The 26,612-nt window shown below is 35.5% G+C and overlaps 1 protein-coding gene and 1 long non-coding RNA gene across 9 annotated transcripts; both read left to right on the forward strand.

Annotated features, from left to right (window-relative positions):
* Nucleotides 1-1,233: 1,233 nt before the first annotated feature.
* LOC111019828 (protein SEMI-ROLLED LEAF 2) lies at nt 1,234-26,301 on the forward strand. Of its 8 annotated transcripts, none has more exons than XM_088123708.1 (20): nt 1,234-1,536; nt 1,686-1,998; nt 4,153-4,227; nt 8,274-8,389; nt 12,729-12,843; nt 12,966-13,094; nt 19,065-19,112; nt 19,366-19,526; nt 19,615-19,811; nt 19,930-20,222; nt 20,355-20,510; nt 20,631-21,029; nt 21,709-21,858; nt 23,161-23,236; nt 23,581-23,708; nt 23,925-24,125; nt 24,231-24,338; nt 24,442-24,564; nt 24,640-24,828; nt 25,622-26,301. In XM_088123708.1, exons 2-20 carry the CDS (start codon nt 1,852-1,854, stop codon nt 25,781-25,783), a joined length of 2,973 nt encoding a protein of 990 aa, XP_087979834.1. In that variant the 5' UTR covers nt 1,234-1,536; nt 1,686-1,851; the 3' UTR covers nt 25,784-26,301. The 8 variants fall into 8 exon arrangements, with proteins under 8 accessions (XP_087979834.1, XP_087979832.1, XP_087979833.1 ...); XM_088123706.1 differs by having other exon boundaries at nt 1,237-1,536; nt 20,604-21,029; XM_088123707.1 differs by having other exon boundaries at nt 1,237-1,532; nt 20,604-21,029.
* Nucleotides 2,005-3,668, forward strand: LOC148211509 (uncharacterized). Its single transcript, XR_015790723.1, has 2 exons — nt 2,005-3,236; nt 3,315-3,668. It is a non-coding gene; the product is annotated as an uncharacterized LOC148211509 (long non-coding RNA).
* Nucleotides 26,302-26,612: the final 311 nt, after the last annotated feature.

Here is a 26,612-nt window from a genome sequence, read left to right on the forward strand (position 1 = left end):
ATTCCAAAAGTTTTATATTCATAAATACTGGAAGAATGCAATTTTTTTTAATTAAAAATGAAGAGATAGAAACGAGAAAACAACAACGTTGATAAATGAGTCCAAACCCCTATTTGTCAAAATCCTAATCATTTGTCGTGTTTGGATAAATAAAAAAAAAAGAATTTGAAATCTTAAATGATTTTGAATTATATTTTTGGTTTAAATATTTTCCGTTCCAAATACGTTCCATTTGTGAGGATTTTAAATTTAAATGCAACAAATTTCGATTTTACCTATGTGAAAAAACTTAGCACTCTAACCTCCTTTATTTGTACATCATCAACCAAATTAGTTTCAAAATTTGATTTCTTGCTAGTTTTTTTTTTTTAAATTCTAATAACTATAAACTCGTCTTTTTTTTTTTCATCACGACTGTAACAAAGATTTTTTTATAACATGAACAAAGATTGATTTTCTATTTTGTTTTTGGTGTATTTAGAATTCCTATATTTCAATATTGTTTAGATCTTTATATGTTTATGTTTTTTTGTATATTTTTCTTCTTTTTTCATTTTGTTTTTATTTTTTTTACTGCATATCATAAAATAACTATGATAAAAACAAAAAAGTAACAAATTGTTACGAATAAATTGGAATAATTTGATTTTAAGAAATTTTATAATATTTGAATAAGAAAATTTACAAGCTTTTTTTGTTTAGTTTTTAAAATAAATGTGGCATTAACAGGTTTTAATTTTTGTAAAGTTAATTTGATTAAATTATTTATATTTTTGGTGGGTGAAATTACTAGTTTATATTAAAAAATTATATTATTAATAATATAATATTCTAAAAATATTAAAGGCATAATAGTAAAATGTTAAACATTATTTTTATTTATGTGAACATCTAAATAATAAATTTTAATTTTAATAATCTTTTTCTTCCAAACTAATTAAAAATTTGAAATCATTTCCATAGTTTTAAATTTTGTAATTTGAAATCATTTCTTACGCATCACAGGTGCATAATGGAATATAAAGCCTCCCCATATTCAAATAGTGTCATTTTAATTATTAAATTACCAAAAAAAAGAAAAAAGGCAATAGGGCCATAATTTATATGAATGATGAGTTTTGAGAAAATGGGTATGGTCTCGCCAGCACGTCCATGTCTACCAGCCAAAACAATACTTTAAAATGGCTTCCATGGCTTCGGGTTTTAACGGCCATCAGAGCTTCCATGTGATCCAACGATGGCGATGCCTTGTGGGTCACCCAATCCATGGATTTTGGACCCACAGACAACCATGCCGTTGAAAAAGTTATGGGATTTTTTTTTCTTCTTTTTGTTCTCACTCATAATTGGCAGCCCCGAACGGATAGTTTCATCGTTTTTCCGTATATATGAGAGGAAATCAATTCGAGAGAGAGAAAGACTGAGAATTTTGCGGTGAAATTAAACGCTGGAATTCCGGTACGTTTTGATTTCACCCCCCCGATGGCCTTAGGGGAATTCCGGCCTCTGCTCTGCTCTTTCAGACAATGATCGTAGGTATTTTTTGTTCTTGGAATTTTGATTGTGATCTTGTTAGTTATCCCATCTGGGGATTTTGATTTTTTTCGATCCGGACTGGTGGGGTTTGGAGGTTTCGTTGCCGCCTTTTACTTGCGATGTAGTGACTAGAATCTTTCAATCTGTAGGCTGGTAAATTGGCTTCGGAGTTGTGAATATTTGAGTTCGAGATTTTCTTTCCCTTCTCGGCCACGAAATTTGAGCTTTGATTTGTTTAGAAGGGAAAGAAAGCGCTATCTTGTGGGCTTGTCGGATTTTGTCCTTGTTGTGATTGTACATATTTGTAATTTGAAAATGAGCGTTATTTCGGGTGTGATTTCTCGGCAAGTCTTGCCTGCATGTGGCAGTCTTTGTTTTTTCTGTCCAGCAATGAGGGCAAGGTCTAGACAGCCCGTCAAGAGGTACAAGAAACTTATCGCAGATATATTTCCTCGTAATCAGGTTAGTATTTTTTGATGCTCATCGCATTTTACTACTGAACCCGGCATTATTTTGGCATGGGGAGAAGAAGAATAAGTTGTCTTTAGCTTTTTAGAACTGTTATTGTTTCATGTTATGGGGTCTAAGGGGGGTTTTGGTGATGACTAGTCATGGCGAGTTTTGAATTCTATTTTTGAAGTAGAAATAGGCCGCAGTGAGGTTCTGAGCTCACTGAACTGATATTTATGCAACATTCATCTTCTTACTAAGTAACATGCTTGTGTTTCTGTTCAATCCATTCTAAAGTTCTACATGCAGTTTTTATCCATCTGTTTTAACTGTAGCATACTGAACTGCTACATTTTATCTAATTTATATTTGACTTTGCAAATCTCTGGCTTCGACTGTTGTCTTTGCAATCTGCTGGAATTCTCTGACCCAAAAGTGTAAACACATTGAATATAATTCAAGACAATGACACTTTTGATAGAGTTTTTTTACCCCTTTATATTTCATTAAAATAAGAAATGTGAAGTGTGAACAATGAAAGAAATTCGAGAGACTTTCAGTTCCTACTCTCCTAAACCGGACTTCAACCGTACCCTTTCCAAACCGACTTCTCTCTATGCAACTTACTCCCTCTGTAGCCACTACGACTACAGTCATCGAATTAACTTCTCACTCAATTGTTGGCTGACTCTAACCTTCCAATCTTAAATGACATTTGGTTTATAAAATTCTCCCTTCTTCTCATGCCTAACAATCAGTGCTTTATTCTCCTTTCCATCCAAGATGGGGGCCTATCAACTTTCCATCAATCTCTGTAGAAAATGTTAGATATAAGTAGGTTCTGTGGAAGGATTGATCTAAAAAGATAACTATATAAGCTAAAGCTTTCCTTTTGCTTACAACCATGGATAGGAAATGTTTTCTTTTCCTGGCTCAGCTGTTTACGGTGAAGCGTGTATCAACGGAGCGATCCCTTGTCAGTTAAGAACTGCATTTGTTAAGAATTGTTAAGACTTTTGAAGTTATCTTTGGCCTGGAAGTCAACTTGGTTAAGTTTTCTATGGTTGGTATTAGTATGAGTTCGGAAGAAGAATATTGCCTTTCCTCTATGTGGGGTTGTCCAATGAAATCCTTTCCAGGTCTCCCACTTGGAACTAACCCAAGGACAATATCTTTTTGGGAATCAATAGTGCAAAAAAGCTTCTTTGACGTTGGGTGGATGGAAGCCTGTTCTGCTCCAAATATGGCAGGTTAATGCTTATATAGGCAGTGCTCTTTAAACCTCACTACATGTTCTGCTCCAACAATTTTTTCCTTTGTTTATTCAGTGTTTGCTGAGGGCACTCCCACATTGTAAACTTGAAGACCGTCTCCCTATCTTTGGTTGGGGGAGGGTTGGCGAGGACTATGGAGACGAACAAAGTCTTGTTAAGTAAATGGTTGCGGTGCTATTTTTCAAAATCTTCAAGCCTTTGGAGAAAGGCGGCCAATGAGAAATATTCCTTGGTTGGGTGTGTTTGCTTTTGACGGCTTTCCTTGAAGAGGGTGCATCTCTATGGTTTGGGATTGGAAGTCTCACGGGTGGTTCCTTATTTAGAAAATTGTTATAGACAAGGAGTTGGAAAAGTGGAATTCCCTTATGTTGCTATTGAACTCTAAAGGTCTTGTTGATATTCTTGATATTCACGGATGGTTCTCTTTATTCTTGTTGATTCTCTCTCTCTCCCTCTACATCCACCCTCGCCCCATAGAACGTATTTCTCCATCAATGTGTATAAAAGTCATTTTAATTCAATTCAGGAGTTAGGTCTGCATGTGCTCATCTTTAACCCTTATAACTTAAAAAATTACTTTGGATTTACATTTTTTTTAAACAATAAATAAACTTTTCATTGATAGATGAAAAGGAAGAAAAAGTTCAAGGATACAAACTCCAAAAAGCAATGAAAAAAGACTAAATAGCCAAATAAAGAACGAATCTCCAAATATTACAACAGAATAAAAAATTAAAGAACAAAATGCCTAATATCTTGACAAAACGATGAGCCGAAACAACCCAAACCATTTCCTTCAATTTGCCAAAGCTACTGCAGATCCACTTGTTAACCACTTTTGTGCTATTGTCTTTGTAATGTAATTGACTGATGATAATCTCTATATTGTTAGGAAGAAGGACCGAATGATCGGAAGATAGGGAAATTATGTGAATATGCTGCTAAAAATCCTCTTCGAATTCCAAAGGTAAGTCTATCGAGGCTTAACATTATGTTCTACTCTGCCATGTGATATCACAGTTTTATTTTCTAAATTTTTGGTTCACTTTTATTGTGGCTGGTTCACATGTTATAGATCGTCTGCAAGGTAGACGACATCAAGATGGGTAGCATTTTTCCGAAGCATATTTGTATAACTGCTCTCAAACATCTTAATTCATTTTCACGTCTCTATCTTTTTGTTCATTTGCCTTGTAACCTCTTAATTATTCCCAATCATTATAATAATAGCTAACTTTCTTTTGTTAGCATTTGTCCAATTGTTGCTGATGACCAGTGTTTTGAGAAGCTTCTTTTAGTCTGATTTCTTTACAGCATTTGTTTAGCTTTCATGATTTTGAAAAGAAGATATATGTTCAATGATACAAACTCTCAAAAGAGTGAGAATAATGTAAAAGGCATAAAACTAAAAATGAGGACAACAGGTTGGATAATATTATATATTTCTTTTGTGGTATATCTTGGTCTGATGTAAGAGGTAAGCTGCACATTTCCTATAGCAAACATATTTCATCAAGAGATTCATATTTTATTTACCGTATTCCTTTGCATGTATTCAATGTGTCTGAAGAGTATGTAACCTTCTTAGTTAAAGTAGTGAACAAATTTTTTACCTTTGGTTTCTCTTTAAAAATTATATCAAATGAAAGTTAAGTTATTGGTTGAATGAGATTTTGGTAGGATGCAACATATGCATTGGGTAAGTGATAAAGAGACTGCAGCCGTGAAGAAGGAATTATGATGCTGCAAAAGTCCTTTTAATCGAACCTTATTATTCTATCAATGGCTCAATGATGAGTGGAAAAAACGTGAGTTTCAACCTTTTATTTTACTTTATTTTCTATAATGAAAATCAAACCTTTTTATTAAAATAGTGTAAAGTTATGAAGTATAAACCTTTACAGTAGGATAATGTTTACTAATACAAGAAATAAACCCAAAATCCTATGAGGTTACCAACAACCTGTTAGGAAAACAATTAAGATAGAAGATAGAGATACTATTAGGGTACTAACAGTGTATTAGTAATTAGTTAAGGAATTTATTAGTAGGATGTTGTTATAAATAGAGTGGTTAGGAAAGGATGGAGGTAGGCAATCATACAGAGGCTAAGCTTGAGTAAAGAGACTCAAGAGGGTAGTTGGTTCCAAGTAAAAGGATAAAAGCAGTTCAAGAAAGTCTCAAGTATTTGAGGTTGGAACCTCCCACTCTCAAGTCTATTTACTCAAGCCTAAAGTCACTAAACAATTGCCTATCTCCATCCTTTCCCATCCACTAGCCGTCACTCTATGACTTGTAGACCAGGCTGCTTAGACCTAGCCGACACCCTCTCACCCGACCAAACCACCATCTCGCACCTGACTGTGATAGCGCGTCAAGGCACTTCTTCGACGGTCCCCGTCCGCATGTGACATCTAGGCGGGCAGGAAAAGTGTTTCTTACGATTACGCCCACCCTTAGCTAATTACTAATATACTCTTAATACCCTAATAATATCCTTAACTTCTATCATAATAACATTCCTATCACAACCTCTCTCAATACAAGGAAATTATGAAAAAGCCCTTCAATTAATGGAAATATTATGCAAAGAATAACCATAAAATAAAGAAGACAAGGAATCCCAAGAAGATACTTTAAGTTTTGGCAAGTCCGTTCTCTCGACCCAATTTGAAAATTTGTCGTTGAATGTCTTTTGGTTTCTTTTGATCCACAACACTGAGATTATTGATTTAAATCTTAGGTTGTTTTTTGGTTGATTCATCCTTTCTGAACGAGTCTCTTGTTTCTTATAAAAAAATGAAGAAATGATTTCTTTAACTGCATTCATCCGTAGCAATGTATCTTTGCTCTGCATCTTTAACCGTAAAGAACTTGTGAGGCATTATATTTTGTACATTTTTTTGTTACTGAATACATACTAAACCGTTGTAATAGGAATTGCCATCACTTACAACTATGCAAGCACTGGAAAATTAGATGGTTTTGGTCTTCACTTGCCTTCATTCATAGCACAAAATTGATGGATCCAAAGACATTGAAGACAGCTTCCTTTGAAGTCTATCTGCTGTATTAACATTTTCATTTTGTAGAATCCCATAATAACACGCCATTTACCTTCTGATGTGAAAATCCTATTGAATTGGAATTAGAAACCCTTTAGTATATGAGTCCTTAATTCAAACACTAAAATCCTTGGAACTCAAAGATACAGTTATACAACCTATATCTTATATCTTAAGAATGAACAAACCATCACTCAACTTTAATTCATTTATATGGATTCTAACACTCCCCCTCACTTGTGGGCTTGGAAAATTACATCAAGACCCAACAAGTGGAAATCCTAATAAATGGGGAGGAAATAACAACGCAGGGGTTCGAACACAGGACCTCCCGCTCTGATACCATCTTAAGAATGAACAAACCACCACTCAACCCAAAAACTTAAGTTGATGGGTTGGGTAAATTTAATTCATTTATATGGATTCTAACACTATAGAACAGATCCTGTTCAAGTAAGTCGTACAATAACTAAAATCCTCAATTTGTTCGATTTTAAATCTAAAGTTTTTTTTCCGATAAGAAACATCACTTTGATTGAGAGAAATGAAAAATGATTTTAAATCTAAAGTTTAGGTCACACAGATTGCCTAAGATGAAAGCCCTCAGGGAAAAAAAACAAATTCTTTGGCCAAAAGTCAAACACTCCACAAAATAGGATGATCAATTTTACTTGAATGTTCTTGGCATGCTACTCATGTCATGATATTACAAAAGTTCAAGAAAGCTTCTTGCTAAACTTGAAAGGAAAAGTTAGATGGCTAAAATTCATTCATCAAAATTGATCTGTCCAAAAAACTAATGACAAGACTTTAGATAGCTTCCCAACTGCCACATCATCAACCATAGCAAAAAGACAAAATGTGCCCTGCTTAATAAGTTCAAGAAAAAAGTAAAATTGAACGCAATAAAATTACGTTAGAAAATCATCATCAACAAGGGCCAATGTAAATAGCAAAGGGCTTAGACGGAATGTGTTCAAACCATGGTGGCCGCCTACCTAGGATTTAATATTCTGCGAGTTACCTTGTCAACCAAATGTAGTAGGGTCAGGCAGTTGGCCCGTGATTAGTCGAGGTACGCAAGCTGGCCCGGACACACGGATATCATAAAAAAAAATACATAAGAAACTCTTAAATAAAAGTATATATTAACTTGAAAGTCCTAGTCAGTTCATATCACCTTCTTTGGGTTATTGGTCTTCCAACAACCTTTGAACAAACCTTTGCTTCGCACATCATGGAAGAATTATAGAGTCTGCATCTTCCAGCTTCCACCCCCGTTTATCATCTCTTTCTCGAATCTCGAGTATGAATACCATTCAGCAAGGAAACCATGAGTTTCAACTTGGAGATAAGTTTTGGTAGCTTTTGAGGTCTGTGATAATTGAGATACTGAGTCATGAATAAGACATTTATCCATCATATTATTAAATTAGATAAGGATTATAGTGATTTTTTGTCAACTAAATCTACAGGATCTAGTTTCTACATCAGGTAAACCAATCATGTTAGGGTAACATCTGGTTTCTGATCTGCATATAGTAATGTATCCCCTCCGGAGGTCAAATTGCATCTTTTCTTTTGTATGCTTGTTTCTGGTTGGAAGATTGCTTTAAATCAAGTTTTGTATTTTCTTCTCCTTTGATAGGATTATGCTAAATTTTGGTCGAATTAAATTTATAGGATTTAGTGTTGTAGTTTCTGCTCCAGGTAAACCGAGTCAGAATAGTCTCTGGTTACTGTGCTGTATATATTCATGTATCCTTTCCAGAGTTTAAATTTTATCCTTGTTCCTGGTCTTTGAAAGATTTCTTTAAATCAAGTTTCATATTTTATTCTCTTTGGATGAAGTTTTGTTTTCCCCAATTATCATCAATGAGTAATTAGCATGCTAAATGTTTGATTTTAGTCTCTATACTAATTTTTTATTTCCAAATTTCATGATCAGATCACATGTTCTCTTGAGCAAAGATGTTACAGAGAATTGAGGAATGAGAACTTTCAAGCCGTAATAATTGTTATGTCCATCTATAGAAAACTTTTGGTTTCATGTAAGGAGCAAATGTGAGTCAAACCATTTTTTAAATAATTATTTTATTTGCTCTTTTTCGTATATCTGCATAGTGCATTTATTATCGAGTTATATCAGTTCTAAGAGAGAACACATTAGTTTGCTCTACACAGAAATCTTCGTGTTCATGTCAATATTTTTTTTCTTGACACCTAGTTTGGACAACCTAAGGGCTGGGGTAGAGAACCCCCTCCCGGAGAAGAGCGGTCACAGAAAAGCCTTCCAATTGTTAATAATCATGATAGACAATAATTTCAAAAGAATTCATTGTGACTAGAGCACCACCCAGAAGCTATACACTGTACACTGGAAGCAAAAGAATCATTTGTGATCAAATTATCTTCTTTTTTTTGGATAAGAAACTTTGTATTAGCAAAAGCATAGAAACACAAGAAACAACCTAAGGGCAGGAGGCATGGGGAAGAGGGATCCCCCTCCCGAGAACTACAAAAGAAGAGCTCTCCAGTCTTGCATAATCGAAGAGAGGCTATAGTTACAAAAGTATTTTCTATGCCTATGACACCACCATGAAGTGTGTAAATGAACTGTATTACAAAAAACTTCAAAAGAAGAAATCTTATCTTCGAAGATTCTAGTGTTCCTTTCCAACCACAGATTCCACATAAGAGTTCTAACTGCACAACTCCAAAGGATTTTTGCTTTCCCTCTGAAAGGCCACCCTCTTAGAGTTTCATGTAACCACCCTTCAATATTCTGAGGAAGGCAAATGGAGAAACCAAAAATTTGGAACAAAAAGGACCAACCACGAGAAGCAAACTGGCAATGAAGGAAGACATGGTCCATAGTATCCTCATTCTTCTGACATAAAGCACAAACTGAAGGAGAGAGGGTCCAATTTGGACACTTTCTCTGGAGTCTCTCTGTGGTATTTACAGCCCTACAAGCTAGAGTGCATAGGAAAATTTTAACTTTTTTAGGGATAGAATACTTCCATAAGAGATAAGATATGAGAGGTTTCGTGCTTGGAACTTCAAAAGCAGCTTGGAAGGCCGATTTTACTGTATACTTTCCAGAGGATTCTAGAGACCAAACTGCTTTATCGGCTCCCTCCTCAATTTGAATAGTGTCCAGCCTTCCCATAAGATCCACCCAGCTTTCTACTTCTCTATCATGGAGCCCCCTTCTTAAACCAAGGTCTCAAGCAAGCTGCTTCTCTTTCCAACATTCAGCAACCGAAGCTTCCTTTTTCAAAGAAACAGCATAAATGTCGGGGAAGTCATGAGCTAGAGTAGTATTCCCCGTCCATCTATCCAACCAAAAGCGGATTCTGTCGCCGCGAGAAACTTTAAAAGAAAGAAATTTGAGGAAGAAAATGCTGTTTTTAGCTATAGCAACCCAGGGTTTGCCCGTCAACTTACCCCTAGGCTTTTTAGACAGCCACCCGAGGGGCTCTATCCCGTAAATACTTTCAATAACTCTTCTCCACAAGGCATATTCCTCTTGTGTAAACCTCCATAACCATTTCAAAAGCAAAGCGTTATTTCGTTGCTAAAAAGCCCCAATGCCAAGGCCTCCTTTTTCTAAAGGCAGGGAAGTGGTTTCCCAATTGACCAGATTTTTGTGGGTGTGTAATCTATCACCCTTCCAAAAAAAATCTCTAACAATCTTGTCTAGGTCTTTTGCAATTCCAATCGGAGCTTTAAGAAGAGACAAATAGTATATCGGCATACTATTCAACACCGATTGAGCCAAGGTCAATCTGCCTCCTTTTGAGAGAACAAGTTTCTGCCACTTTCCTAATTTCTGCTTCAGCTTTTCCACCAAAGGTCTCCACAGGGAAGCAGCTTTAAAATTTCCTCCAAGGGGTAGACCAAGGTAAGAGAAGGGGAGGTTTTCCACTCTGCATCCTAATTTCAAGGCTTGGCAACTCAGTCTATCTTCACTAATATTGATGCCAACTATAGAGAGGTCTTATCAAGGTTCAACGGAAGACCTGAAGCTCTTAGAAACCATTAGAAACCAGTTAACTACAATCCACCATTTGTTCAAAAAACCCCTCTCATCCGGACAGAACAAGATGGTATCATCAACATATTGCAAATGGGAAATCATTACTTTTTTAGTCCCTATCTCAAAACCTTTAATCATCCTTCTCTCACAACACAAGTGAACCAACCGACTAAAAGAGTCTCCTACTAGAGTAAAGAGAAAAGGAGAAAGAGGGTCTCCTTGCCGAAGTCCTCTGGTCGCATGGATCTTGCCCCGTGGTCTACCATTAATAATAATCGAAAAGTTTGTCGTGGACAAACATCCTCTAATCCACATTCTCCGCCGAAGCCTTTCTTCTGCAACACTGCATCGAGATAGTCTCAGTCCACTTTATCATAAGCTTTTTCATAATCTAACTTGAGAAGATAACCTGTCTTGTTTGAAGATTTCCACTCGCCGACCGCGTCTGCAGCCACTAGAATGGCGTCCAGAATCTGCCTACCTTCTAAAAAGGCGGCTTGAGGGTCTGCAATGATGGAGGGAAGGACTTTTTTAAGACGATCTGCCAACACCTTTGCAATAATCTTATAAAGGGAGGAGACTGGGCTAATAGGTCTGAACTCTCCCACTTTGTTCGCTTGTAATTTCTTCGGGATTAGACAGACATAAGTCTCATTAGTACGTGCGTTAATGATACCATTCTTAAAAAACTCTTGGAACACCTTGAGAATGTCAAACTTCAAGATGTTCCAAGCTTTTTTTATAGAACTCCGCTGTCATACCATCAGGGCCTGGAGATTTTAAATTTGCCAAACTTCTAACCGCCCTAAAAATTTCTTCCTCATTGAAAGGAGATTCTATCCATTCCTGCCAATGCGAGTTCAAGGGGGACCATTCTATATCTTCAAAGATAAATCTAGTGCCATCTGCTTTAGTGTACAGATTTATAAAAAAGGCTAGAACTTCTCCTTCAATCTCACTATCTGAGGATAGGACCGTCCCGTTTCTATCAACTAGAGAACGAATTGCTGCTTTGTTTCTTTTGGCAGACACCATCTATGAAAAAAATGAGAATTCTCATCTCCCTCCCTTAACTACTGGAGTTTGCACTTTTGAGCCCACGTCTGCTGTTCCTTCAAAGTTATATCTAACATATCTGCTTTTAGGGAAATCCTCATAGAGGTTTGATCAGTATTTAGGTGTCCCCTATCTTCTTCTTTGTCTAACTCATCAATCTGATCTAAAATACTTTTCTTAGTGTCCGCGACGTTCCCAAACTCATCTTTGTTCCATTGTATTAATAAAGGTTTAAGCCTTCTCAATTTTTCCATAAAGGCGTAGCCCGGCCAGCCATCGTTTGGCAAGGAGTTCCACCAGCTATCAACATTATCTAGGAACTTGGGGTGTTCTAACCACATATTTTCGAAACGAAAAGGAGTAGGTCCCCATTTCTGCCGTCCTAAATTCAATTGTAGAGGGAAATAATCAGAGTAGGTCTTCAAATTATCTTCGAAGAGACTTAAGGCTCATTTCCTTCTAATCAGCCAAAGGATAGCTCCTCACTGTACAATTATATTCCAGAGAATCTTAGCCTTGCCTCTAAATCTCAAGCCATCAGAATTTCAACAAGCCAGTCTCCACGCTGTTTGGAAAGCAAATGGATAAACCAAATTCATTCAGAAGGAAACCCCATCCACCTGAAAAATAATAAATTTGGAGACGGTTGAGAACCGCTTGAGCCAATGTCAATATCCCTCCCTCAGAAAGAAGAAGGCCTCTCCACCCATTTAACCAACTTTGCTTTGAGTTTATCAATCAAGGGCTCCCATTATAACTAAGACCTTTGTTTTCCTCCTGGAGGCAAACCTAGATCGTGAAGGGAATGCTTTCAGCCTATAACCAAAGCGACGAGCTTTATCATTCACCTCACTGAGGTTGCTGTTCATGCCTGTCACCTTGGTTTTGGATAAATTCAGAGACAACCGATACCCTAATAGGAAAATATTCCAAATAACCTAGACTTTAATAGTAGAATTTATAATGCTGAATAGGGGTTTTATAATTTCTCCTATTTATATTTTAGCCAATTGGAGTTTATGTGCCAATTTCCTTGGTGTTTTAGATTAAAATGGATACCTCCATATCCAGTACATTTTTGGTAGTAATACGTCATTTTTTATTTAGAAAGAAAGAGAAAAAAGAATAGAGATCACGATCAAGACATTTTTATGCATTATATATACGTCCATTAGAGGCAGGACGACAGTGTTCTATGCTCTTTATTAAAACTTTTCTGCCATCCATCCATAGAACAAAGCAAAACTTAATGTTTGTTCTAAAACATAACTAATTGACTCATGTGGATGTGGGTACTCCTTGTAGGCCTCTTTTTGCAAGTAGCTTGATTAGCATTATCCAAACTCTGATGGATCAAACACGGCAGAAGGAAATGCAAATTATAGGATGTCAGACTCTATTTAGTTTTGTGAATAGTCAGGTAAGTGAAAAATATTACTTAAGTCCTCATTTTTGCTATATAAGTATGGAGTTTTGCAAGAAATATTTTATTGATTTAATGCTGCATCTCTGATGGTGATTTCTTATCTTTGAAATTTCTAGAGTGATGGGACTTACATGTTTAACTTAGAAGCCTTTATTTCAAAACTGTGTCAACTAGCTCAAGATAGTGGAGATGATGAAAGGGCTGAAAACCTGCGTTCAGCTGGCTTGCAAGGACTTTCCTCAATGGTATTCCTTTCTATTTCTACTGTTTACATTTACATCAAGCTAGTCGAAGGAAATTGATAGTTTGGAGAAAAGAAAAGAAGACTCCCAATCCTTTTTCAATGGTACTCGTTTTCTCTGTTGTTTTTGTCTTTTATTCCCTCTTTCTAATAAGAAAACGTAATTCTTTGATAGAAAAGCAAGAGTAAGGCTGAAGGTACTCCAGTGACTAACTATAGATGAGATAGAGTAATTAGAAAATGGTTTGGATAAAGAACACCAAGTGGAGGCGGCAAAAAATGATAAGATCCCGTACTTCCTTAAAAAATCTGTTGGAAAAATCTCCTATTCCTTTTATCCAAATTTCCAAAACAAATAGTGATGCAGCAGGACGTTTTCATAGAAATTGCATAATTGCATTATGAATTCCTTAGCACATTTTTTGTGTGCATGTGCGTGTGCGGTTAATCAGTATATTCACTCTTGTTCCTATATAGGACGTACTTGTTGATCTACAAAGTTCGTGTTAATTCATTCTTTTTATGATTAGTAGTAGTATTCCTGCCATTATTGTTTGAGTGGTGGGAGGCTTGTTGTCCTAAAAAAGTAGACAATTAGGGTCCGTTTAGTAACGTTCTCGTCAGTGATTTTGAGGCACACCCCAGGCGAGAGGCGAGGCACCTTCAACCGGGCGAGGCGCACCTCTCGCCTGAGGCAAGGCGATCGCCTTGTTGAAGGCTGGCGCACAAATAGCCTACCTCAAATGAAAAACCCTAAAAATTATCAAAATTCTCCTTGACAGCTCATTCTTCTTTGTTTTTGTTCGCCTTCTTTGTCTTTGCCGGCAACTATTTGCCTCCGTCGATCGTCGAAATTAAAAGGAAAAAACATTAGGATGGAAGAAGAATGAAAAGTAGAAGAGTGAAAGGAAGAAGAAGATTCAGATGCAAAAAGAAGAAAAATAAGAAAAGTGGGAGAAAAGCAAAAGACAGAATTACATTTTCAAGAAGCATTAAATGAGGGTCATGGATGGTATTATTTTCAAGAACATTTAGTGTTAGTGCCATGCATGGTGACTAATAAACAGATGGCAGCTTAAATGGGTTATTGCCATTGCATTTTACGATATAAAAACTTTTAAAATTTTTATATTTTTTTTCTTAATTTAAGTAAACTTTTATTTAGATATTAAATTATTTTTTTAATGTTTTAAAAGATGTAAGTTAATCTTATTGCTTAAAAGATGGTGACTAATGATATATTTATTGCTTAATCTTATTTATTTTTTTTACAACTTTGGCATTTTATATATATATATATATATATTATATATAGATTAATTTTTTTTACAACTTTGGCATTTTAAAGGCCAAATGAAGACCTTTCGAATCCCCAGACAACCTTTTAGATCTCAACACTTTCTGTGACTTTTCTTCTTCAAAAGACACCTTAGAAAACTGAAACCAAGGGGATTTCTAAGCACCATTAACCTTTCAATCTCAAAAGACATTTTCACCTGCTGGATCCCATGAGAATTTCAATCGACACCTGCTAATTTTTATTGAAAGTGGCCTTTCAAATTCAAAAGACCCCTGCTGCCTTTTATTCTTTTGAAAAGTGTAAGGAAACCCCTTACAACTTCTTGAAATTCAAATACACAACAAGAACGCAGTAATACAACCTCTATCCAGCCAATTCGAGAGGGCTGGTAACCTCTCCACATAACATAACCGTTCTACTCCACGAAAAGCATAAAAACATCTTCCCTACATTCCTCCTACTTTATTCCATGTCCCTCCATCTCTCTCTTCTAACTGACTCCATAACTAACTTGTGTAATTCTCTCCTTTACCCCTCCTAACATAAACATTTATAATTGGAGGCCTTACAAAAAGACCTTGGATCCACCTTTTCTGCAGAAGCTTTATCCACCTAAACCAACCGCATTTAATATGAAAGCCATATAATAAAGGCGGAAGGAGAACTCCTCGAAATACCCAACTTCCAGCCAAACAAATATTTATAATTTCCACTCTTTTTCTTTTAACAAGATACAGACTTTTCGATTAATGAAAAGGAACAAACTGTCCTAAGGATACAAACTCCCCTAGGGAGTGAAGAGTGCCAAAAGAAAATAGAAGTAAAAAAAACAAACGTTACAAACTAGCTAAAGCAACTATAAAAGAAAGATGAAAGCCTCCTAATTAGAATAGATCATGCTAGCAGAGTAGTTTGAAATAGATTGGAAAGAGCACACCATTGAGAAGCTTTTAACTTAGCCATGTTGAAGCAATCCTCTGGTGCTCTAGTTTTTCCTTTAAAAAATCTTTGATTTCTTTCATACCACAGCTCATATAACAGTGCTTTAACTCCATTGATCCATAATATTCCTGGAATATCCGAAAGACCTAGACCAAACAGCAGATGAGAAACTATAAAACCCAGGACATGTTGAAAATAAGGAGAGACCTCCAGCAAGCGAATGCGTAAGGGCAATGGAAGAAAATATGCTCCTGACTTTCTCCATGATTAACACAAGGAACACAAAAGGAAGAATGAAAAGCCATACTCGGTAGCTTCTTTTGCAGGACTTCAGTCTTATTAACTTTTCCAAAAGATCCAAGAAAGAACATTAACCTTTTTAGGGCTTCTAGATTTGCATAAAATGGCATAAAAATCCTTTGGAAAAGAAGAAGGAAACTGCGGTTTGCACAGTGAACTTACCGAGAAGGAACCTTTGGAAAAACGAGAGCAAGGCAGGATAATAACTCTGTGAACTCACCCATTTCAATGTCCTTGAGGCTTGAGCTGCCTTCTTGTAATAATCTTCCAAGAAGAAAGGGCTGGATCCCGAAGGTCAAAAACAGAAGCTGATGTGGATGCAGAAATCCTAAAAAGATGAGGAAATCTGACCTTTAGAGCAGCCTCCCCAACCATAAATGATGCCAAAAGAGAATGCGTTTGCCATTCCCAATACTGAAAGACGAACGCTTCTTTACCAGCTTCCACTCCTTATTAATATTGATCCAGGGGCTTCAAGCATAACCATTTTTCAAAACCAAAGTGTTCCAATTGAAATAATCAGTATTATAAATACTAGCCACCACCCGTCGCCATAAAGAGGACACTTCAGAGCTGAAACGCCAATCCCATTTGGCTATAAGAGCACGGTTTCTTTTTGACAAAAAGCCTATTCCCAGTCCACCATCTTCCAAATGCTGTGCAACAAAATCCCATCGAGCCAAGTGCTTCAACGAACCATTTGATTAATCATCCCAGAGAAAGTTCCTCATACTTTTCTCAATTTGCTCACTTTCCCCCACATCTTGAAAAGAGACAATAAATCATAGCGTCAACCTTCCACCTCTTCAAAGCTGGAATCTTTTCCATCTATCAGGCTTTTTTGAAATCTTTTTTTTAACTGGGTTCCAAAATTCTATTGATTTCGGTTTCCCCCAATGGAAGGCCAAGATACATAATAGGCAAAGACTCAACCTTACAATTGAGCATTTTTGCAATTTGAGACACTTTCTGACTTTTTATATTAACCCCATAAATTGCAGACTTATCCCAATCACCTTCAGCCCGAAAATCCATTCAAAGCCCTTGATAGTGTCAAATAAAATTTCCAGCATTCTCTCATCATTTTTGCAAAAGAGTAAAGTATCATCCGCGAATTGAAGATGCCCAATTTGAATCACAAAATTTAAAAATAGTTTTAAAAAATAAATTTATCAAACAGATATTCACTAAATTAATATGATAAAATGAATCTAAAAACAAGAAATAGAATTCGGATTGCATACAAAACATACCCTAAATGATCAATTAGTTTTGACTCCTACATGATAGCATAATGATCATAAGCAGAAGGTGTGTCCTTGCAAGATAACTTAGAGGATTGGTTCTAATGCCTAAAGTAAGTAGTTACTAGCTGATGTCAACAGCTCTCCCATCTTCAATGTGACTGATCTACAGGATTTTACTCCAAATAGGTTTCGGTTACCATCATGAAAACAAAGGACGAGTTCTCTCTGAGGGAAGGAATGTGATGTAGTGCTATGTTTTGATTCCCGTAATTCTACTTTCTGTTGTCAAACGAAGTCCTATTTAAAGGTTTCTGGTCTCTTTTTTCCTTAAGATTTGAATTCTGTGTCCTTCTTAATCCTCTTGGGAGTGAAGGGAGGTTTCTCTAGCAAGATGATTTCCTCTCTATTTTATGGTGCATTTAGATCGAAAGGTTTAGGAGGATTTTTTAGGATAGGAATTATCGGTGAGAGGAGGTTTTGAGCGTTGTGATTTCAATGCTTCCTGTGTGCTTCCGTTTTTAGATTTTTCCGGACATTCCCATTCGTGATTAAAAATTGGAACTCTTGTAATTACCTATTTTCTGGTTTTTCCTTTTCTAGCCTTGGCCCTTTTTCTATGTGCACTGAACACTTATTCTTTCTTTCATTCTTCTTAGTGACAATATTATGGTTTCTAATCAAGATGATGATACAAGTAATAAATTGATAACAACATTAAGGTACCTATAAAACTCATGAACTTGCAAAGAGATTACATGTAGAATCTTTACAATTTTTGCATTGCAAACTATATTCCTTTCTATTTTCATGTTATCTATATCTGTAAGTGGCTATAGGGAGAAACTCTCTTCCCAATTTTGTCATTTAAATTGATAGAGATTTTTCTAAATTCAGGTATAATTAGTTTCCTTATAAAATTTTTCACTATTACCTTTAGTGGCAATTTTCTCATTTAAATACAAATCTGTGTCTCCAAATATTTTCTCTCCACCTCCTCCAAATATTTTATCTCCACCTTTACAAATTCCTCTTATTAAATCTCTCTCCTCTCTCTCTCACGAAATTTTCTACCCACACCGTCAAAATTTTATTTCTCCCTCTTATTGATTGTCTTTCTCATTAACTATATGTTTCCCTCTCTCTCCACCCATCCAAAATCTCCTTTTCTTCTTCTTCTCTCTCAATACTCTCTCCCCATCGGCCAACCCCTCCATTTTCCACTTAATCACGTTTAAATCCTTCCTCATGTTTCTTATTTATTGTGATTTGCCTCTCTTAATCAATTGGCTTATTGATATTATTACTAAAAGTCTCAATGTTACAAAACCCTTCAAATTATCTTTTATTTTTGTAAACAAAAAATCCTTCCAATTATCTCTCGATTAATTGGGTCAAAAAAGAAACAAGGCTTTAAAGATTCTTACCCTCCATGTGATAATGATTAATAATGTAACAAATGCACCTACCTCTGACCAAGAGATTAGTTCGAAACCCCACTCATATTGTACTAAAAAAATATAATGTAACAATAAAAATAAATAAATAAAACATGAATTTTTTTAAAAGTTAAATACGTGATTTTTTATTTTCTCACTTTTCAAGTGGAATTATTACTACATATAGATCACCTTAAGCAAGACAATGCCATGATCGACAAGAATGTGAAAAGTTAAAATATGAAAAGATTGAATATAAAAAGTTTTGTTAATTTACTTCTAAAAATTAATTATAAAATTTATGACTTGACCTTTAATTATAATTTAATAATAAAATTTCTCAAGTTTTAGAATTTTAATAATTTTACAACATTCTCCGACTTCTACAACCATACTATATAAAGTCTCTTTCTCTTCTACTTTTTTTCTACAAAAATTTTGTGCCTCCTCCACTTAATGTTTTTTTTTATTCCTCTATCAATTCCCCATTTTCTAAAGTTTATCAATCCGTAGATGTTTTTGAGTTACTTTATGATTGGAAACATATAGTTTATTTAATTTTGTTACGATTTCTGTTTTAAAAATAATGTAGGATTAGAGTTCCTTAGTACTTACAAAATATAAATTGATAAATTGATAAATTGAGAATTAATTTTAATATATGGTTGAATAATGTTAAAGACTCGTTCTGTAAAATGTGTCTTACAAATATGCTTGTCAATACTAATTTGGTTTTTGTTTTCTTCTAGGTTTGGTTTATGGGCGAATACTCTCACATTTCTGTGGAATTTGATAATGTAAGTTGATTCAGAAATGCTGGACCAATCTGGATTTTGTTGTACTAAGGATATTATACCGTCATTATATTTCCTGCAATATATTCTGCATGTTCCCATTGTATGGTTAGTTCAAACAATCCACCCTAGGTTCAAATCTCCCCCGGCCCCCTCGAACTTGTACCTTTGTTGGGAACAAACCTTATTTTGTATGATTAGTATTATTGTTATATGAAATTTGATGCTTAGCTTGGATTGTCCTATATTTACACAGATTGTTTCAGTGGTCCTTGAAAACTATGGGGCTCCTGAAAAAAAATCAGACGACTTAAATAACCGATGGGTGCAAGAAGTGCAACGGGGTGAGGTTGTCACAATGAGCACACCATCTTGGAGGGAAATTGTGACTGAAAGAGGTGGAGTGAACTTGACAGGGTAATCATTTCACTCTGATTAGGTCCGCATGCTGTCATCTTGTTGAGATAAATGTTTCATCATAAATTAACTATCTTTGCTTCGATAGGGAGGATGTCCAGAACCCTGGCTTTTGGTCCAGGGTTTGCTTACACAACATGGCCAAACTTGCCAAAGAAGCTACAACCATGAGGCGTATTTTAGAATCTTTGTTTCGTTACTTTGATAATGGAAATCTATGGTCTACTGAACACGGTATTGCAACTCCAGTTCTGAAAGATATGCAGTTCCTAATGGACAAATCTGGTGCGTTCTTTCAGTTATAACCCCGTTTGTGTTTTTTTTCTGTCAACTTATTCAAACACTCGTGCCTCATGTTTTCTGATGAACCTCTTGTTGGTCAATTATATTTTTATTTTGACAGGTCAAAGTACTCATGTTTTGCTTTCCATGTTAATTAAGCATCTCGACCATAAAAATATCCTGAAGCGGCCTAACATGCAGCTTGACGTTGTTGCTGTGACTACTGCCCTTGCCCAAGATGCAAAGGTTGAACCTTCTATTGCAATAATTGGTGCGGTGAGTGACTGCATGAGGCATTTGAGGAAGAGCATACAATGCTCACTCGATGATGCAAATCTAGGGGATGATGTGAAAAGTTGGAATAAAAGCTTAAGTGAAGCAGTGGATCAGTGTCTGGTACAGCTAATACATAAGGTGATGAGAATGCTGTTCTACTTTTAGGAGTGATGTACATACGCATTTGTAAATGCTATATAAATTTAAATTGTTTAACTTTCATTATTGTTGAGCATATCTTAAAAATTTAAATGCTTAACCAAGCATTAGAAACAGGTTGGAGAAGCATTCCCAGTTCTTGATGCTATGGCTGTGATGTTGGAGAACCATTCTACCATTACAGTCATAGCGAGAACTACAATTTCTGCTGTTTATCGTGCTGCTCAAATTGTTGCCTCCTTGCCTAATTTGTCATATCAAAACCAGGCAAGAAACAATCTAGTGCTTTTGATTCTGATTCATTCTCTCCTGCAAAGTTTAATCTTATGATTTTAATAAATTCAGTGTTTTGTGCCTTAGGCATTCCCTGAGGCTTTGTTTCATCAGTTATTACTGGCTATGGTCCATCCAGATCATGAAACACGAGTTGCAGCTCATCGTATTTTTTCAGTTGTCCTTGTGCCATCTGCAGTTTATCCTCGTCCAGGCTCTTCGGATTTTGAGTCTATGAAGGCTTCTGATCTTCCTAGGACACTCTCAAGAACCGTGTCTGTTTTTTCTTCTTCAGCTGCCCTTTTCCAAAAGCTGAGGAATGAAAAGTTCTCCTTGCTGGAAAATGGTCGTCCAGATACAAAAGACAGCTCTCTTACCAATGGTGAACAGGAAGGTGTAAGCAATGGTATGCTAAGTAGGTTGAAGTCATCCTATAGCCGGGCATATAGCATGAGAAGTTCTGGACCTTTGAAAACTGATGAAACTACCATGAACAACTTGAGCAAAGAACCAGTATGTTGTGCGAATATCATTTAATATTTTAAATGTTTCATTACTTTAATTGTATATATTGTAGAAAAGCATACTCAAATCACCAACTTAGGCATGATGGAACACTGCTAATGTATTTTATTTCATTTTGTTTTTTATTGTTCCCTGCCAATAGATGCGTGTACCGGAGGTGTTATAGTAAACCCTGCTCTATTTACCTGTCAACTTTGATCGATGATTTGATATGTGCCTGGGTGTTATGTTGATGATTGACATGTCAACACAATAGTGAAAAATAATGTAGCTAGCTCCTTTTTTTCTCTAAATTTATTTACCAAGAGTATTTGTTTCTATAATTAAGAATGCAGCATGCTGTCTTTCAGAATTCATTATTTTTATATTTATTTCCCAGAGTACATTAGCATCTAGATCCTCGATGAAGCAGAAGTATTAAAGTTCCTATACCTTAATGTCTTCAGAAATATGTAACATAGTTGACTCATATAATATGCTTTACCTAGATTACCAACTTAACCTTTTTATTAAGTGAGACACGAGTATGTCATAACATGCGTTAGAATAACCATCAATGTTATCAAGTTTGGAGATTTCTCTTATTTGTGCATGTCATCAAAAAGCTTTGGTAACCGACGTTGCTTACTTTTTCCTCTTCTTTGTTATTTTCTAAATTAAACTTCAGGAAGCTTGTTCTCTACGACTCAGTAGTCGCCAAATTACACTTTTGCTCTCATCAATTTTGGCACAATCCATATCTCCCACTAATTTTCCAGAAAATTATGAAGGAATTGCCCATACGTACAGCTTGATCTTGCTATTCTCTCGAGCTAAGGTAATTGTTTTATTAGGTTGAGGACAATACTTTTTGAATGTGTTGATTTGTGCTTCTACTGGGATGAACTGTCAATATCTTTTCTGTAGAAAATCTCATTTTCTTGCTTGCATGCTAAACTTTTAATGGACTAGTTGTGTCCTCATGGCATGTAATTTATTTTTTATTTTTTGGACAAGAAACAAACTTTTCATTGATAATATGAATTAGTGGTGTCCTTTAACTTTGTCATCTCTACGTGATTGTATTTTATTTTTCTTCGCTCCTTTCGGAGTTTGTATCTTTGAACAATTTTGTTCCTTTTCATTAATCAATGAGAAGTTCGTATCTTGTTCAAAAAAATATGAAAAAAGGAAGAAAAAAGTTCAAGGATACAATTCCATCTAGCAAATACAATTTGCAATGGCTGGGATAGGTTCTTTCAATTTGTCCCATATGCCTTAGAAGTCTGTTTAAATAATTATTTTCAGAATGCTCTTAATTAAATTTTTTTTTTTCAGAAACGGAAGCAATTTTTATTAATGTGTGGAAAGGTTACAATAATGAGTACATGTTGTACAAAAAAAAAAGTTTCTATCTAAAGCAAGACTCCCCAGTGGAGGTTACAAAAAACCACCTCAGTTAGGGCCTTATTTCTAGCAATAACTAATTTAATGGGGTACAATACAAGTGGAAAAAAGGGTAAGAAAGCGTGGGGCCCTCTTGAAGCATGTCTTGGTTTTGTTAGAAATGGCTCTCTATTCTCTCTCCTTTTCTGAATCTCCTATGGAGACGGAAAAATTCTACAAAGTCCAGTTATTACTTGCAAGGGTCCTGTATTAGAAGGGATTTGCTCAATGTTTTTGACGGTGCGAATTGTATCTGAGTAATTTCAGCTGAACTTTCTAGGCTGTTTTTTTCTCTAACGATTTATATTTTTAGTGGCAGTTAGTCTAATGATAACATTTCTCTTTGCTAGGGCTTGAGTTTGGGCGAGGCCCTCGTACAGTTTAGAGAAACACCTTAAGATTTAGGACGTTATGTTGTGAAACCCTGCCAGTACCAGAATAAATAAGTTAGAAGGACTAGGACAACTTTCTCTCTCTATATATATATAACTAGGCTTTCTTTTTCTCCTCGAAATCTTCATCAGAACCAGAAAAACTATAGTTAAAGCCTTAAAGGTCTAGAACAACTTTGCTATATATAATATATATAATTATATATATATATATCTCTAGGCTTTCTTCTCAAAATCTTCACTTCTTTTATTTTGTTATTAGAATAATTTTCTCAACGCATTATATGGTTCTTTCCATGCAGAACTCAAGTCATGAGGTCCTAGTACGAAGTTTTCAGTTAGCATTTTCATTGCGAGATATTTCTCTCAGTAAAGCAGGTGAAGTTCTAAAATTTTAGCTTACAAATTTGGACTTCAATCCAATTGATGAACTAAGTTTGAAATTTGTTATTGTCAGAAGGAATGTTGATACGTTGATGCAAGATGTCATTTCATGCATCTGTCATATATGTGAGAAAGAAATAGGAAACACGGTAGAGGTTGATATTATAGAATAAAACGTTGAAATGAAGAGAACTATGTGAGACTGAGAATTGACTTTTAAAACCATATTGAGTTTTTGCTTAGGTGAATGATTTACTCGAAAGATTATACTGGAGAATGATGAGGCTTAATTTTCCATCAATTTGAAACTCAAGCTACAACTTGTGCTCTAATTGCAGGATCACTGCCACCATCACGTTGTAGATCCCTATTTACTCTAGCTACATCAATGATCCTCTTTTCATCAAAAGTTTTCAATATATTTCCCCTTATTGATAGAATGCAGGCTATATTCGAGGAAAAAATGGTACGTTGCCTTTTTGCTTATTCAAAGATCTATTGCAGACAAATTTTGCCTATATTAATTAGAGGTTCAAAGTTCAATATCTTCTGTTATGGTTGTTTGTTTCTCAGTTATGCATCCGACCACTTAGAGCAACCATTACCTTCCATATTTAGTCTTCGTTTATATCTGAAGCTGCTATTGAAATTTCAATCATGACTTGTTTCTGAACCTGTTTAGGCCGATCCCTTCCTACATTTGGTAGAGGACTGCAAGTTACAAGCCGTTACCATACAGTCTGACAAAATGACTAGTCCATATGGATCTAATGAAGATGATGATTTGGCCTCAAAATCTTTATCAGAAGTAGAGATTACTGACGATCAAACTAGAGAGTCTTTTGTTTCTGAGATTGTGAAGAGCTTGGATACATTTTCAGACGTAAAGCTCACTAGAACACTCATTTTGTGGATTGATTCTCAGTTTCATTGAGATTGGTTGATTCTTACTATTGATAGTAATAGATTTTGATCTCTTATGGTGCAGTATCAATTGTCCAGAATAAAGGAGCAGCTTCTCAGCGAGTTCGTACCTGATGATATGTGTCCTCGCGGAAATCAGCTGTTAGAGGATACTTCTCATGAAGCATATGAGGTTATACTCGAACTCTAATAAATACACTAAAGAGATTATAAACCTATGTAGCATAAGTTTTCTTAAACTTGTGGAGCATGACATCTTTTTTTTCTCTTTGCAGTCCGCTCCAATTTTTTCTGTTGATGAAGATTCTTTTGGCGATTCATTCGAAAGCCAAACTAAAGATAATCCAGAGTTGCACTTTGTGATTCCGCTTTTGAGTGTGAATCAACTTTTAGAATCGGTATGTCTTCAAGCTCTCCTTAATTGGGAACTGGATTTTTCAATGGTAGCTTTTATCACGTTTTCATCAAATCAGGTACTCGATACGGCGTCTCCAGTTGGAAGAATCTCCTTCTCCATGCCACCTGATGTGCCTTACAAGGAAATGGCCCACCATTGTGAGGTACTTCTGATGGGAAAGCAGCAGAAGATGTCTACTTTGATGATTTCACAACAGAAACAGGAGAAGTTCATGATCTTATCTCTGCAAAACCAAGAGAATGAGGTAAGAACCCAGACTCCAACCTAATCATGTGTTAATTTTGGATCATCTGTGAGGCTTATATGCTGGGATATCAGTTTTAGCTATTCCACGTGTAGAGATTCTGGTTCTTTCCGGTGCTACCGATCTTGAGTTCAGAAATACATTCCTCCTCATGATTTGATTATCCAAGTTGGTGAGAGAGAGTATAAAAATCAAGAGAAGAGGAGAAAGAGAAGAAAAAAGGAGGGATGGAATTAGAGAGACGAGGATATTGGAAGCTTTACCAAATTGTTATATGAACTCCCTTCAAATGAAAAAAAAAAAAATCAGAATCAACCCCTAGACCAACCAAATTGTTATACCGCTCGGCCATGCCGCCAAAACGATACAAAATATTGGATTGGCTCTATCTCTTCGATTGATAGTATCTTACAACACACAATATCTAAAACTAAAAACCGAAAAACTTTGCTTTATTTTTCTATTGAAAGAAAATAAAAAAAAATGTGGATTTTCAGTCACAAAAGAAAAAATTCAGGACAAATGGGAACCGTTAACTTTAACTATTGATTGTGAATTCATAAATGATTCTTGGATTAAAATTGAAAATTAGATATGAACTCCCTTCAAATGAAAAAAAAAAAAATCAGAATCAACCCCTAGACAGAAAATGGAATTATCAAAGTCAAAGTAATTCTAAACTTTATAAAATCTTAAGTTCCAAATATTGTTACTAAATCTATATTTTAAAGGATGCAAGTTCCTCACCATGTGGGAGAAGCATAAATATTCATGAACATTCCTGAATTTGCAGGTTGGCAGTCCAATCATTGAACACTTCGCAGCCAACCCGTACCAACTTCCATCTAGACCGATCGTGACGCCGTGCATGGCTGAACACCAGTGTCATCCAAACTCATTTAGATTACCAACTTCAAGTCCATATGACAACTTTCTCAAAGCTGCAGGCTGTTGATTCCCTTCCTGTGTAAAGCACCACATGTTCTTTCGGTCAAACCGAACATATTAGGTACCCGAGCCATTGATTTCAACGGGCGATGACTCGGCAACTGGAGCACATTTTGTAAGTAGTTATCACAGAAAAAAAAAAGCTTCACATTTTCTTGTTTTCAGTAAAGTTTGAAGGTCCAAAATCTCAATTCTTTCATTCTTTTTCTTGTATTTTTTTCCAAGTTTCGTATTCATATTTGTGGACTCCTGCAGGAAGACTTGCTATTTTGTTCCCTGCTCAAGACGTTTGAAAATCGTCTTTTGATTTTTGGGGGGTTTTAGTTCCACCTTAATTTATATAAATTGTATATTTCGTTTTTGTTTTTGTTTTTTGTTTCATTGTTGTATGTAAACTCTAGTTTTCAAGTTATAGCAATGGAACAGCATATTCTTGTATTTACAGAAGAAAAAAAAACTGGAGGGAAATTACATTCAGTGAGGCTAATTTTTTATTCACACACAACATAGTTCTTTATACCTCAATTATTCTCCTATGATTTTTCATGACAATAAATCTTAGTATGTCCTTTTCTATTCATTGTTTAATTCGAAATCTTAGTGAAAGATTGAACGGTTCGGGTGGACTTCACTATTCTTTCCCACCTCAAATGGAAAAGGTTGTCTCACATTGAGATTTCGATTTATTTTCCGCCCTGATGAGATGAGGAATTAGTAACTTCTTATTTCGACTTTTTGGCCCTTCATCTTTTTGAACATCTCTCCTTTTTTCTTAGCAAACACAGATTAGAGCACAATGTTTAGTCGGACTTTTTTATGAATTATTTTTTGTTTTT

Source organism: Momordica charantia, assembly GCF_013281855.1.
Source record: "Momordica charantia cultivar OHB3-1 chromosome 5 unlocalized genomic scaffold, Mcharantia_2.0 BLBB01000005.1, whole genome shotgun sequence".
Classification (NCBI taxonomy): domain Eukaryota; kingdom Viridiplantae; phylum Streptophyta; class Magnoliopsida; order Cucurbitales; family Cucurbitaceae; genus Momordica; species Momordica charantia.

What these genes read in the sequence shown, in the direction of transcription:
- LOC111019828 (XM_088123706.1), top strand. Translation starts at nt 1,852, where the DNA reads ATGAGCGTTATTTCGGGTGTGATTTCTCGGCAAGTCTTGCCTGCATGT. An exon ending in TGCAAGGACTTTCCTCAATG is followed by an intron (nt 13,095 to 19,064) that starts GTATTCCTTTCT and finishes GTTTTCTTCTAG; the next exon opens with GTTTGGTTTATGGGCGAATA. An exon ending in TGGTACAGCTAATACATAAG is followed by an intron (nt 20,223 to 20,354) that starts GTGATGAGAATG and finishes ACCAAGCATTAG; the next exon opens with AAACAGGTTGGAGAAGCATT.